This window comes from Zeus faber, assembly GCF_960531495.2.
Source record: "Zeus faber genome assembly, chromosome: 6".
Lineage (NCBI taxonomy): Eukaryota > Metazoa > Chordata > Actinopteri > Zeiformes > Zeidae > Zeus > Zeus faber.
The window spans coordinates 20,166,945-20,181,040 of record NC_137201.1 but is presented as its reverse complement, the minus strand read 5'-3'; the positions used below and the strand labels follow the sequence as shown (position 1 = coordinate 20,181,040).

The following is a 14,096-nucleotide window of genomic DNA, read 5'->3' as shown; positions in this document are numbered from 1 at the left end:
TTGAACACAACATGCAATGGAAAATAAAACCAGTTAGATGGGAGTCATTGGATCAACTCACTTCCTAAAGGTGGTTAAACCTTGACATTTTTCTTTGATTTTCTCAGCTCAAAATGAACACCTTATTTATTTTAAGTTGGGAAAACAGTGGAAAAAACCCTGAAGTGTGTACGTCCATAACAAGTGCCTCTCTTTATGCTTGCAGTGTGTGTGTGTGTGTGTCTGTGTTTGTGCATTGTTAATGTTTAATGTTTATCTTCCACTTTAATTGAGTAGGGTTCATGTGATGACTGAATTTGGGTTTAAAGTAGGTCGTTTTTTGCTCAAACGCACATGTTTTCATTTCAGGCCTTTCTATTTATTTTCATAACTTTTTGTGCAGAAACCTTTACAAAAAGCAGTGATTTCATTATTATTTCATTCTATTATAAATATTATCACCTGGAAAGCTCCAACACTTGTTTAGGATCAGAGGAGAACAGAACCACTTTACAGAGCCAGTTTGTGGTGTTTTGTAATTGGACAAACAATTGTGAATTTCCACGTACATTATTAAACCCGTTAAAATCCCATCAGGGGTTAATTCCCTTAATGGCGTTGCATGAAAAACACACTTTTGCCTTGGAGACGCTGCTCTGGGATCTGTGAAACGGCGTCGTGGCCTCACTTTTTGGAAACGGCGTGCGAGACGCGGTTTTGGCACGGCCGTGTGAACCCCGGCAGGTATTCCAAGGTTTGCAGCGGAGCCCGACCTGCGGCGCTGCGGAGCTGGAGTTTCAACATCAGCCTGGGGTCGGCGTCGATGCGGACGATTAATGTGTTCTGTCAGTGTTTTATTTGTTTTGCTTTTCAGTAAAACTCTCCGTCACTGTCCCCCCAAGGGGCAGCTCGTCTGAAACACTCCAGACTTTCATTTTACTCCTTTGCCTGGCAATATGTTATACATTTTTATGTTTCACATTAAGTTATATATTTTTTTATTTTTATATAATAATGAGATATGCTGTGCATATGTTAAATAAATGTTTTGTTTTTACAATTGTTTCGGGACTGATTTGAGTGAACCAAAATCAACATGTAATGCTAGAGAGATGAAAGCCATAGAACACCTCAACAACAATTATAAGCAAAAGAGTATTAATTACAACTGACTAAAGTATATCATTTGGTATAAGTCGTAAAAACGTTTGGTGACGCATGGACGTAACGCCCTCCTCTCTCCCCCGGCCTCAGAGATTCTTCTTGGGCCGCGACGAGTGGCTGTGACGGCCTTTTGGGATAAATGCACACTTGGTCTCATTGTGTTTGGTTGTAAACGCTCCTCAGTAGTCGTGGCCACGGTCCACCCTGAAACGCGGCCCGTGCGGTCGACGAACCCTCCGCCACATCCGAGCCAAGTGGAGGCAAAGGTCAAAGTTCATGACCCCCGGCGTCAGACGTTGCGTTTACCTCATGCGGGTCTTTGCTCTTCAGCCAAAATCTCAGCGGTTTAACGCAGGCTTTTCGGGGGGGGCGGGGAATAAAAAGATGATGGGGAGGCGGGCACCGGTCGTGAAAGGCCTGAACCTGCTCCGATGGTGTCAGGATAAAAAAAACAGTGTGAAACGGAGCGTTCTCCTTATTTACTCTGCGCTTGTGGAAGGACGTGTTCTTAATCTCTTCAATCGTTTTGGCAGGTGTGGTCACATAACCTGCAATGCACACTGTACTGTTTGTAAGTTTAAAAAAAAATATATATATTTTTTTTTACGCTGTGTTCTTCACATTCCAAAATATGTAAGGAAGTCGTTTCTGACGTGCAACTCGCGTCGAAAGCGGCGGCGGTTTGAACGGTTGCGTCCCAAATGGATCCTCATCCCTGTGTGTGTTGTTCACAGGGGAATCTGAGTGAAAGGTCGCGCTGACAGCAACAGGCCGAGCGACCTTCGGCCAACTCTCGCGATAACAGCGGGTCCCCGGCGTGCTCCTTGCGCTCGCGAGGTCTTGTGAACGCCGCCCAGTTCGAAGGCCGCGCCCACCGCACTCTGTCACCATGGCGACGGGGCTCCGGGGTTGCCAGGTCGCGGTGCACGGGGCGCTGGGGGCGTTTTTGAGCGGAAAATCGATTTGAACGAGTGAAAGTGACGTTGGCTCTGGAGTTCACCACGAGCGTTAAAGTTGTGCAAAGTGTTATTTCAAGTAAAATTCGTTTCCAGAACCTTACGTTCAGTAGAAAATAAAAACGTGTATATTCGAGAGCTACTACGCCACCATTTATACATTTATATTTTGTGCTCAATTTGAATCTGGAGATCAGATGATCTGCAGAAAAGTACTTTTACTTTGTTTACTTGAAGTACTTTTAAGATAAATACTACATTTAATTCAAGTATAAATAGGTAAACTTAAACAACATGGCTATACATATATTCACTATATTATTACGAGTACTATCAGTGCATTTTATTGATACACACTGCGGCTATGAGTTATTTGCACTTTCATTTAGTGTAACCGCCACCTGTTAACTTCTGTTCATGTGTGGTCCTACACATAATTTATTTTGATTTATTTTTCACTTCATTTCATTACTATTTGTATAATCTCTTTTTGACACCCGAATTTCCTCCCAGCCAAGTATTGACTTTAACTTATGAAGAATGAAGGAGATCGTCTCTTGAACTTGAACTAAAGCGGCCAAACTGTATCAATCAAAAGTGCGGATTTCCAACTCCCACCGCGTCTGGCAACCAGAGGAGCTGGCGTGAACCTGGCTCCGCCGCCCGGCCCCGCCCACTCAGCGCCGGAGTTGAACTTTGTCGCCGATCCGCCCGAACCGCACTCGCAGTCCTCGGCGCTTCTGGAGCCCGATGCCCCCGCGGCCCGTACGGCGCCATGCTGCTGTGGTTCTCCCTCCTGGCCGGCCTGGCGCTGCTGCTGCCGCTGCTGCTCAACACCTTCCTCCCGTACTGGTCCGACGATCTGCGCTACATGATGCGGAGCCTCCGGGCGGGCACCAGCCTGGCCCGGTACCGGAGATCCAAGCCCTTCTATAGCATCCTGGAACGCTTTCTGGACGTGGCCCGGAGCCACCCCGACAAGACCTTCGTGCACTTTGAGGGACGCGCCTACAGCTACTCGGAAGTTGACCGGCAGAGCAGCAGAGCAGCCCGGGCGCTGCGCAGCCACGCCGGGCTGAAGGAGGGCGACGTGGTGGCCCTGTTCCTGGCCAACGAGCCGTGCTACGTGTGGACCTGGCTCGGCCTGGCCAAGCTGGGCTGCACGGCCGCCCTGATCAACTTCAACATCAGGTCCAAGTCTCTGCTGCACTGCTTCTCCTGCTGCGGAGCCCGGGTGCTTATCGTCTCTCCAGGTAAACTGCAGCCCGCAACACCCTACATAAAATACCCGACATCACCCTACATCACCCTGCAACAACCTACATCACTCTGCATCACCCTGCATCACTTTGCAACACCCTGCAACACCCTAACTACAACACCCCACATGGACCTGCAACACCCTAAAACAGCTTGCATCACCTCAAAACACCCTGCAACACCCTACATCACCCTGCATCACCTTGCAACACCCTGCAACACCCTACCTACAACACTCTATATCACACTGCATCACCTCGAAACAGACTGCAACACACTACCTACAACTCCCTACCTACAATACCCTGCAACACCCTACCTACAACACCCTCCATCACCCTAAAACAACCACTAACATCCTGAAACAACCTATATCACCCTGCAACACCCTGAATCCCCCTTAAACACCCTACATCACCCTAAAACACCCTGTGACACTCTACATCACCCTGCAACACCCTACCTCCAACACCCTACATCACCTCAAAACACCCTGCATTACCCTGCAGCACCCTACATCACCTCGCAACACCCTACCTACAACACCCTACATCACCCTGCAACACTTTACCTACAACACCCTACCTACAATACCCTGCAACACCCTTCACCCCCCTGCAACACCCTACCTACAACACCCTCCAACACCCTAAAACACCCTGCATCACCCTGAAACAACCACCAACACCCTGAAACAACTGACATCACCCTGCAACACCCCACATCCCACTTACATACCCTGCATCACCATAAACACCCTGCATCACCCCAAAACACCCTACATCATCCTAAAACACCCTACATCACCCAGCAACACCCTTCATCATCCAGCAACACCCTGTGACACTCGACATCACCCTGCAACACCCTACCTACAACACCCTGCATCACCATGAAACAACCACCAACACCCTGAAACAACCTACATCACACTGCATCACCCTTAAACACCCTGCATCACCATGCAATACCCTGCATCACCCAGCAACACCCTTCATCATCCAGCAACACCCTGTGACACTCGACATCACCCTGCAACACCCTACCTACAACACCCTGCATCACCCTGAAACAACCACCAACACCCTGAAACAACCTACATCACACTGCATCACCATGCAATACCCTGCATCACCATGCAATACCCTGCATCACCCAGCAACACCCTTCATCATCCAGCAACACCCTGTGACACTCGACATCACCCTGCAACACCCTACCTACAACACCCTGCATCACCCTGAAACAACCTACATCACACTGCATCACCATGCAATACCCTGCATCACCATGCAATACCCTGCATCACCCTGCAATACCCTACATCCCCCAGCAACACCCTTTATCACCCAGCAACACCCTGTGACACTCGACATCACCCTAATACACCCTACCTACAACACCCTGCATCACCCTGAAACAACCACCAACACCCTGAAACAACCTACATCACACTGCATCACCCTTAAACACCCTGCATCACCATGCAATACCCTGCATCACCCAGCAACACCCTTCATCATCCAGCAACACCCTGTGACACTCGACATCACCCTGCAACACCCTACCTACAACACCCTGCATCACCCTGAAACAACCTACATCACACTGCATCACCATGCAATACCCTGCATCACCATGCAATACCCTGCATCACCCTGCAATACCCTACATCCCCCAGCAACACCCTTTATCACCCAGCAACACCCTGTGACACTCGACATCACCCTAATACACCCTACCTACAACACCCTGCATCACCCTGAAACAACCACCAACACCCTGAAACAACCTACATCACACTGCATCACCCTTAAACACCCTGCATCACCATGCAATACCCTGCATCACCCTGCAACACCCTACATCCCCCAGCAACACCCTTTATCACCCAGCAACACCCTGTGACACTCGACATCACCCTAATACACCCTACATCACCCTCAAACACCCTGCGACACAACTAAATCATGCGGCATTACCCTGCAACATCCAGCGACAACCTACATCACCTTAGAACACTCTACACTGTCCTGCAACACCCTGGGACACCCCACATAACCCTAAATACTCTCAAACATCCTACATCACCTTGCAACACCCTACATCACCCTACAGCACCCATTCACTACTTGTTGCTGCTGAGTGGCCTCATGGCTGCAACCAGTTTACTGTGCAGTAGTTATTACTTTAGTTCTTGAGTTGTATGAGTTATGAGCAGGTCCTTCAATAAGAAACAGGACATAGACCTTCACAACTTTTCTATGTCATGGCCTTTCTATTTGCAACTTGCTCCCTTAATTATTAAAATAATCTCTATTCAGTATAGTGGTGTGTCTGCAGGTCCTTTAAAAAAGTCTAGGTTTTACAAATTTAGATTATTCCTTAAAAGTCATTAAATCGTCTTGGACCTGCGACACCCCACATAACCCTATATACCCTCAAACATCCTACATCACCCTGTAACACCTTACATCACCTACAACTTCATACTTACTATTTATGTGTCCTGAAGTCCTGTTATCCCAGTTCCTGATCTGTTCTCATCACAGTTCATCGAATAATCAAGTCAATTTCCTCCCTAATTTCTACGTAAAACTGACCTTTTACCAAAGTAGAGAGGATTTGACCAAAAGTCTGTCTCTAAATTCCTGAGAAATGTTTCTGCAAAAGAGTTAAATGCAGAGACCCCCCGTGTTAACGGGACGTTGTGTTCATGCGACGTTCGGAGACGTTCGGACAGACGTGATCCGAGGCGACGGCGCGACAGCGGTGAAAACTGAACCCTCTCTCTGTGCGCAGAGCTGCAGGAGGCGGTGGAGGAGGTGCTGCCCACGCTGCGGCAGCAGGGCATCTCCGTGCACACGCTCTCCGACACCGGCGGCAAGGGCGTGGCCGCGCTGGGCGACGCCGTCTCCCGGGCCTCCGACCGCCCGCTGCCCGTCGACCTCCGGGCCAACGTCAGCATGAAGAGCACGGCGATCTACATCTACACCTCGGGCACCACAGGTAGACGGAGGAGGAGGAGGAGGCCGAAACGGCTCGTTCCAAACTTTAACGCCGCTTCCCCCAGGTTCCTAACCCTGCGTGACTCCGCCGCCCCCAGGTTTACCCAAAGCGGCGTTCATCACCCACGAGAAGCTGTGGGCGGCGTCCTTCATCCAGTCCGTCTGCGGGGTGACCTCCAGCGATGTCATCTACGTCAACCTCCCGCTGTACCACAGCGCCGGCTTCCTCATTGGGATGTGCGGCGCCATCAACCGCGGTGCGCCTCCTTTTCGACCCTCGGGGGGGGTGTTTGAAGTGAGGCGGAGCGGCAGCCGCTCTAAGTCCCGATTTTATTTCAATTTCAGGCAACACCATCATTCTGAAGAGAAGGTTCTCCGCCTCTCAGTTCTGGGAGGATTGCAGGAAATATAATGTGACCGTGGTGCAGTACATCGGGGAAACGATGCGCTACCTCTGTAACACACCCAAGGTGAAAACTACAACCACCTGTGCAGCTGTTATTTTTATTTTTTGGCAAATTAAGAAAATTAAGTTTGCTTGTATAAATGGGACATACAGTATAAATATATTTATCTATATACACACACACACACACACAAACACACAGTGTATATTAATCTCTGTTTTGACCCGTTGTGCTTTGTGCCTTTTTGCTCCTTCAACAGAAAGACAACGACAAGCAGCACAGCGTGAGGGTTGCCATCGGCAACGGGGTCCGCAAAGACATTTGGACGGAGTTCCTGAACCGATTTGGAGACATCCAAGTCAGGGAGTTGTACGCCGCCACCGAAGGAAACATCGGCTTCATAAACTACACCTCCAAGGTCGGCGCCGTCGGGCGCGTCAACTTTTTCCACGGGGTAGGGACGGCGACGGTGGGGGACGGCGGGAGCGGCCAACGTCGCAGGGGGTCCGAAACCATCCCGTTCCGTATGCACTCATCTTTTCTCTTTCCTGTCGCCCAGAGAGTGTTTCCATACGTGTTGGTCAAGTTCGACATCGAAAAGGAAGAACCCGTGAGGGACGCCGAGGGTCTCTGTGTGCGGGCGGCCAGGGGTCAGTGGCGCTCCTCCTCCGACGCTCAGTGCGGCGGATTCATCACACGTCACGTCGCCACGAAAAATATGAACTCCACGTTTATTCCCCCTCCTCAGATGAGACGGGACTCCTGGTGGGAGAGATCACGCTCCGCACGCCTTTCATCGGCTACGCCGGCAACCGGCAGCAGACGGAGAAGAAGAGGCTGTGCGACGTGCTGAGGAAAGGGGATCTGTACTTCAATACCGGGGACCTGCTCCGCATCGACCGCGACAACTTTGTTTACTTCCAGGACCGAGTGGGAGACACGTTCAGGCAAGATGCCAAGCTTGTAGTATCGCTGACCTACGAAACGCCCGTGCGCGCGTGCACACGCCCGCACGCCCACACGCCCACACACACACCCACCCAAGTCCACTTGACTGCTTCTTAGGTGATCGTTATATTCCTGCTGGAAAGGGGCGGACCATGACACATGCGTGACAAAAACACATAAAACGATCTCCCGGCAGTTACAGTATGATAGGGAGCCTTTATATAATAAAACTGATTTTCAGATTCCTTCTGTGGATAACTGTGGATTTTTTATTTTTATATATATATTTTTTTACGTCCATTTCTTGTCGAAGGTGGAAAGGGGAGAACGTCGCCACATCCGAAGTCGCCGACATTCTCACCATGGCCGACTGCGTCTTGGAAGCAAATGTCTACGGCGTCAAAGTTGAAGGTAAACACACTTCGGCAAGTTTCCCTCTTACATAGAAGAACATTTCACCCACCATGGAGGTTCTCACGTCCCACATTTGGAATGGAATGCTGTTTTTAAGGCCACGAGGGCAGGGCCGGCATGGCGGCCATCACCTTGAAAGAAGGGGAGCGGTTTGATTGTTCTGCCGCCTCCAAGCAAGTAGTGAACTACCTCCCTGCTTACGCAAGACCCCGCTTCATAAGGATCCAGGTGTGTGTGTGTGTGTGTGTGTGTGTGTGTGTGTGTGTGTGTGTGTGTGTGTGTGTGTGTGTGTGTGTGTGTGTGTGTGTGTGTGTGTGTGTGTGTGTGTGTGTGTGTGTGTGTGTGTGTGCGCACAGACAGGCCCACTTTGTACACGCCCATTTTTTCTGCAGCGCTGTAAACTCGACTTGAGACGCACTCAGGGCGTCGGCCGTTTCGGGACACTAACACAATATTTCCCGCGCAGAGCTGCCTGGAGACGACCGGGACGTTCAAGATGAAGAAGGTGAAGTTGGTGACGGAGGGATTCGACCCGAGTCACATCGCGGATCCTCTGTACTTCCTGGATCCTCAGGAGAAGACGTATGTTCCGCTCACGGAGCAGATCTACACAAGAATAGTCTCCAGGGAGATAAAGCTCTAAAGCAGCAGCGACGAGACTCTGAAAATGTGACGCTTAATACACGTTTTCAGGACTTAGGAAAAAATGTTGATAGTATTTTATTTGAGCTGTAAACTTAATCAACTAATCTCAGGAATAGCAGCGGATGCCATAATAACTGCCTCACGAGGGCTCCGTCGGGGTCGGGCCACAGGACATGGATTTCGGGTGTCGCCCCCAGCGGGCGGGGGCTGCCTGTGCCGGGTGCGAGGAGGCGAGTGACGTGGAAGTGAGAAGCGCGAGCAAAGAAACACTGGCGACGAGGGCGAGTGGAAGGTCTGCGTTGGCGGAAAGGAGAACGTTCTAAATGCACAAATAAGCGCTGTTACAAAATCCCTGAGGTGTCACCTTTCTCAAGACAAATGCATGGAAGCGTTTTCATAAGTAATATTTGATTTGTCGTACTTACAGTATATACTCTGGACTTAATTCGATTAGATTCAACTAATTGTCATTACACTGAGGCAACAAAACGCATTTCAACATCCTAGTAACTGACGTATCTAGGAGCAGTGGGCTGCCATATAGCGGCGCCCACAGAGCAGTTAGGGGGTTAAATGTCTTGCTCAAGGACACATCAGCACACTACCAGGAGGAACTGGGGATCGAATCGGTTCTTCTTCCGATCACTAGACGAACCCGCTCTACCTCTTGAGCCACTGCTCCTCTTCATCCTGCATGTTGTGTTTTTCTTTATTACATAACATTTGGTTTTTATGAAATCAGTTGCATTACATTCCAGGCAGTTATTATGTTATGGTTTAAAATACTAATGTCATTCTTCTTGTTATTCAAGACTTTTTCTTTTTTCATTTAACAAAACAAACAAATCACTTTACCTCTGTAGTTTTTGTACATATTCGTACAGGTACCACAGAGTACTGTTATCGTATTCTGGATAATTTAACTGTGATTTATATATATTTTTTAATTTTCTACTGGGTTTTCTGACCGTTAATCCCCCAAATTCCAATGTACACCTCATTTCCTGAACAGCGAAAAAGATGTTAATATTACAGATTGATCAAACTATGATACTAACTGAAGCCAAGTCTGTAAATAATGACTATGTTGTCTAATGTCCATTCCAGTCCTGTATCCTCCATGAAGACGCCTAAAGAAACTGTTTCCACCTTAGGCGACTGAACTGAGTTGTGTTACGCGAGGGCAATTTCAAACCAGACGATTTTTTTTTTTTTTCTTCCCACGACACCAGCAAAGGGAAAAAAAAAAACAAGAATCGTCCCCTCGGGAGCGACACGGAGCCACGTGTAAATAAACAGTTTGCGGCTGAATCACTCAGGATTGTTGTGTCCTCGCTTTGTCCGTCGCGTCATTCAAGCCCAAACTGGCGTCGACCGTCGTTCCTCGTCCGTCCGTCCATCGGTCGAGAGCGGCACGGTGCCAAAAACCTTTCGAACTGAACCATTCCCTCGGGGGGACGTCTGCAAGTATCAGTTAAATTGAAGGGTTTAGGCTTTTATAACAGCAGAAATGTGGACTGATGCAGAAGAACTTGACTCACTGGACATAGAGAAATGTGTGGATTCATAACGACAAGCACAATGTTTGTTGGAATTCTAATGTAAGACATCAATCATTTAAAGTCCACCCTGTTTGACTTCCGTGAAGTCAAACAGGGTGGACTTAAGATTCAAAGCTGTGGATTAAACGAGAATGAATGGACAACAGAGGGGCAATTACTTTAAAAATGAATTTATTTATTAATACAGTGATATACTTAGAAATGTATTGCAAAGGAAAATAAACAATAAATAAAAAGAACGTCGGCCACACAGGAAAAAGAAACTAGTGTTGGATTGAAGCAGTATCGTAATATCAAAAGAAAACAGTACTGATGTGCCATAATAAATTGTCTATTAGTACAAAAATACATTTCAGGGCACACAATACATCATCCAGTATCACAAATAAAGGAAGGGACCACTCTTCAAAGCAGGCCCTCCGAGTACAGATCTTTTAAAATCATTTAAACCGAGCACATCTCTATTTTGTAAATAAGAATAAAAAGATTTTGGACTGTTAAAAATGCCTTAGGTGGTGTTGGTTTGTATGTGTGCGTGTGTGTCTATATATGTTGGTAGAAAAGTTGGAGTTATTACTGCTTGTGTCAGTTTTCAAGGCTCAGGGATCGAACCGGATTACAAACATAACCAACGTCGCCGCTTCCTGTTTTTAAAGAAACATTTTCCTCTTTTATACAAAATAACAAAGATGTACAAAATGTCCATTTACAGAGAACCAAGGCCAGATGCTAGCGATATGTACAGCCACAATTCAAACATTATCGAGTGGTTTTGAATTTCCTCAGACTCCATATGCATAGCAGTAAAATAAAGCAAACCTTTTTTTTTTTTTTCTCTTCAGCCTCAATTTATTCTCGTGTGCTAAATCAGAGTTTTACCGACGTGACAGAACGCAGACTGCTGCGGGCGACCGCTTTAACTGAGGGGTTGGTTTTTTTGTTTTTTTTTTGTCGTTATTTTTTATTTTAAGTTTCACTGAAAAGTTAATAGTATGCAGATAAGGCATCACTGCTTGCAGTGTAAGATGGGTTCCATGGGTTGAACTTGGTAGCAGGCTTCTGGACCTGAGTCGTAGCACATGCATAGATCTCTAGACAGCAGGAGTTTGGAAAACCAAGTCAGTATATTAATCTACAGTAAAACGTAGCTACAAAAGATCTTCTAAACATTGGATAGAGAACCCGTTTTCCATAAACGGGCATCTGATGCTAATACTTAACCTTCATTCTTCATATAGTATTTATATATATATATATATATTTATATATATTTATATATTTTGTTTTCTCCCCCCTCCCTCCCCCCACGATGCCCAGACTCCCTTCATAGTGTCAGGCTCCACATTCAACTCGAGTCCTTCATAGATTCTTCATTAGCCAAACACACAAACAAACTCCAAACACTTCTGCAGATCCCAAACCTTCTGACCACGAGTGCATTACAGGAACAAGAATCCGGTTGCAACAAACTCATTTTTCCTTTTTATTTTATTTTTTTTCCTCCCTCTCGCTCTGCTCCGACATAAGAAAATTTGAAAAAAATGTCAAAATGAGATTATTCAGTCTGTGGCACCGGTCATGCATCCCAACGCTTCCATATATATATATTTTTATTTAATACAACTTGTTTTCAATCTTTTTTTTTTTTTTTTTTTTTTTTGCAAGCCTTCAAAAGCACCGAGAAAACAAAATGAAAGAAATAAACAAGAAAAAAAACAAAAAAAAAAAAACAAGTCCAGCCTCAGCGATGCCAGACTCCTTCCCACAATTTGGGGTGAGTTTTATTTAGTATTTTGGGCACAGTAAACAATGTGAGTGTGTGGAGTTGGGACTGGAGGGAGGATCGCCCCCTACCTGACGCTCACATTTGGTGACAGACCAGCTGCCAGTCTTCAGAAGTGGTCGATCAGCACCGACACGCAGTTCGCTCCCACCAGGTAGTTGGGGTCCCCGGGCAGGGATTTGTTCTGCCAGGTTTTGGGGTCACCTGCAGCAAACGAGAGCCATTTTGTAATCACTGATCCTTATTAGAATTATTTATGGTGTATAATGTTAATATAACTATTAGAATTGTTTATACCTTATAGGAAATACAATGTAAATAATATTAATTTCGTACCAGCACAAAACACAGAATAAGTACAGTTGATATTCCATACAAATCAATGGCCTGATACCAGTTGCTGTTAAAAGCTGAATCTTTCTCTTTAACAGCTTATTCATTTTGAGTATTTTTTTTGCTGAATTCAAAGTTCTACCCAAGCTTAATTTTTCGGTCATTCAGCGTCAGCATTTTGCATGATCACACCGGCAATTAAAATTAAGTTTTCCTTTAATTATCCAACGAGGTCTGAGGCAAAAGCATCAAAACTAGAGGCTGCGAACAACAAGCCGGCAGGGGCGGAATTTGTGCAAAAAAACAAACAAAAAAACCCCCCAAAAAAACAGGAAAATGTGAAACTGTAACGAGAGGAACAGAGCAAGTGAACAGAGTGCATGCTCGGACATTTAGAGTGAACGAGACGTTCCTCGTCAAAGCATCGACCCCCAACATCCCCAAAAGGACAGAGAGAGAGAGAGAGAGAGAGGACGGCGTACCCGACGAGGAGTCGGAGGATTTTAGAGCAAAAGACCAACCATCAGGGGTCATAGACGCACAGTGAGGTAAGCGCAGCTCCACCGGCTTCAGGAACTTGAGTCCGTGCGGGCCGCACATCACCAGGGGGCTCAGCAGCGTCTCCCCTGCAGCGACAAGAGCACACGGCGAGGAGGGAGGGGGTCACCGGAGGGAACACCGCTTTTAAAAAAAAAAAATCACAACAAATGAAGAAAGAGTCACTTCCTACGATGAGATTCCTTCATGAAGGCGTGGCTGGAACCCGCCGCGGAGTGGGCATCAAAAAAAACAAAAACAACGGCCTTTCTGCGGCCCGCTCGTTGGAGCACTGCGGGGGCTGGGGGCGGTAAACGCGCGCCGACCGACCTTTCTCCTTGTCCAGCGGCGGCAGGATGCTGTTGTCCCGGCAGACCTTGAAGTAGATCTCCTGCTCCACGCTCTCGGGGATGGCCCCCTGGGGGATGATGATGCTGACGCCCGTCTCGATGGAGCTCAGGACGCCGCCGTTGCAGTTGAAGACGCCCCGGGCTGTGGCCACCACCGTGTGCCCCTCGTCCTCCTCGTCGTCCTCCAGCGCGCTGGGGCTGTGGCGGGGGCAGATTCATCGGTCAGAACCCAACGCACAGCGGAGGAGAACACTACTCTGTGATCACCGCGAGAAGTTACCGATCGTATACACGGAGAGGCCCAGTTGTAGATGGAGGATTAGAGACTCAAATTAACGCTTTTAAAGGAAAATGTATATGAAATTTAAGACAAGTCTGTCTTATTCAGTATAGTATTGCATGTAAGTTCTATACTGTATATTTGGTAAAGGGCAGAGGTCAGTATCAGGTAGAACAGGGAGGTTCATGAACCAGATGATTCTATGAACCGTTATTACAACAGTTTTCTTCAGGTCAGTGAGGTCAGTTATGAGGAACTGGAATAAAAAAAGCCTTTTTTTTTTATACACAGAACGTGAGACGGATAAGGGAATTTAAGAAATAACAAATTATAATGAATCCATTAAAATAAATTCAAAGTTTTGAATAGCTTTTTAAATGGTTAATGTTTGTGAAACTGAATTAAAGAATTAAAACTTCAGCACATTTCACACATGAGAATTAGGACCAACTTTTCAGTTTAGCATCATA

The 14,096-nt window shown here is 47.0% G+C and overlaps 2 protein-coding genes across 10 annotated transcripts in view; one reads left to right on the top strand and one right to left on the bottom strand.

The window, feature by feature from the left end:
- Nucleotides 1–2,826: 2,826 nt before the first annotated feature.
- On the top strand, nt 2,827–8,794 carry slc27a2 (solute carrier family 27 member 2). The gene is made up of 10 exons (XM_080002531.1): nt 2,827–3,352; nt 6,162–6,368; nt 6,466–6,624; nt 6,713–6,837; nt 7,034–7,228; nt 7,334–7,424; nt 7,523–7,721; nt 8,036–8,133; nt 8,234–8,364; nt 8,603–8,794. The coding sequence occupies exons 1-10, from the start codon at nt 2,875–2,877 to the stop codon at nt 8,777–8,779; spliced, it is 1,860 nt and encodes a 619-aa protein (XP_079858657.1). The 5' UTR covers nt 2,827–2,874; the 3' UTR covers nt 8,780–8,794.
- A 2,512-nt stretch (nt 8,795–11,306) lies between these two features.
- The window catches only part of tjp1b (tight junction protein 1b), a gene marked incomplete at its 3' end in the record, with an annotated part of 50,579 nt that continues 47,789 nt past the window's right edge, over nt 11,307–14,096 (bottom strand). For 3 of the 9 annotated variants that reach the window (XM_080002521.1, XM_080002525.1, XM_080002526.1), the window contains exons 26-28: nt 13,327–13,544; nt 12,981–13,085; nt 12,220–12,330 (exon numbers count right to left, since the gene is read on the bottom strand). In XM_080002521.1, coding sequence (XP_079858647.1) covers nt 12,236–12,330; nt 12,981–13,085; nt 13,327–13,544 — 418 coding nt within the window. Of the gene's footprint in view, nt 11,435–12,192; nt 12,331–12,941; nt 13,086–13,326; nt 13,545–14,096 lie in introns of those variants that run through there. The other 6 variants (XM_080002522.1, XM_080002520.1, XM_080002523.1 and 3 more) reach the window with 3 other exon arrangements.

Excerpts from the sequence above, each read along its gene's own strand:
- slc27a2 (XM_080002531.1), top strand. The coding sequence starts at position 2,875 with ATGCTGCTGTGGTTCTCCCTCCTGGCCGGCCTGGCGCTGCTGCTGCCG. Across the intron at positions 6,838-7,033 it reads ACCTCTGTAACACACCCAAG|AAAGACAACGACAAGCAGCA; the intron begins GTGAAAACTACA and ends CTCCTTCAACAG. Across the intron at positions 8,134-8,233 it reads CTACGGCGTCAAAGTTGAAG|GCCACGAGGGCAGGGCCGGC; the intron begins GTAAACACACTT and ends GCTGTTTTTAAG.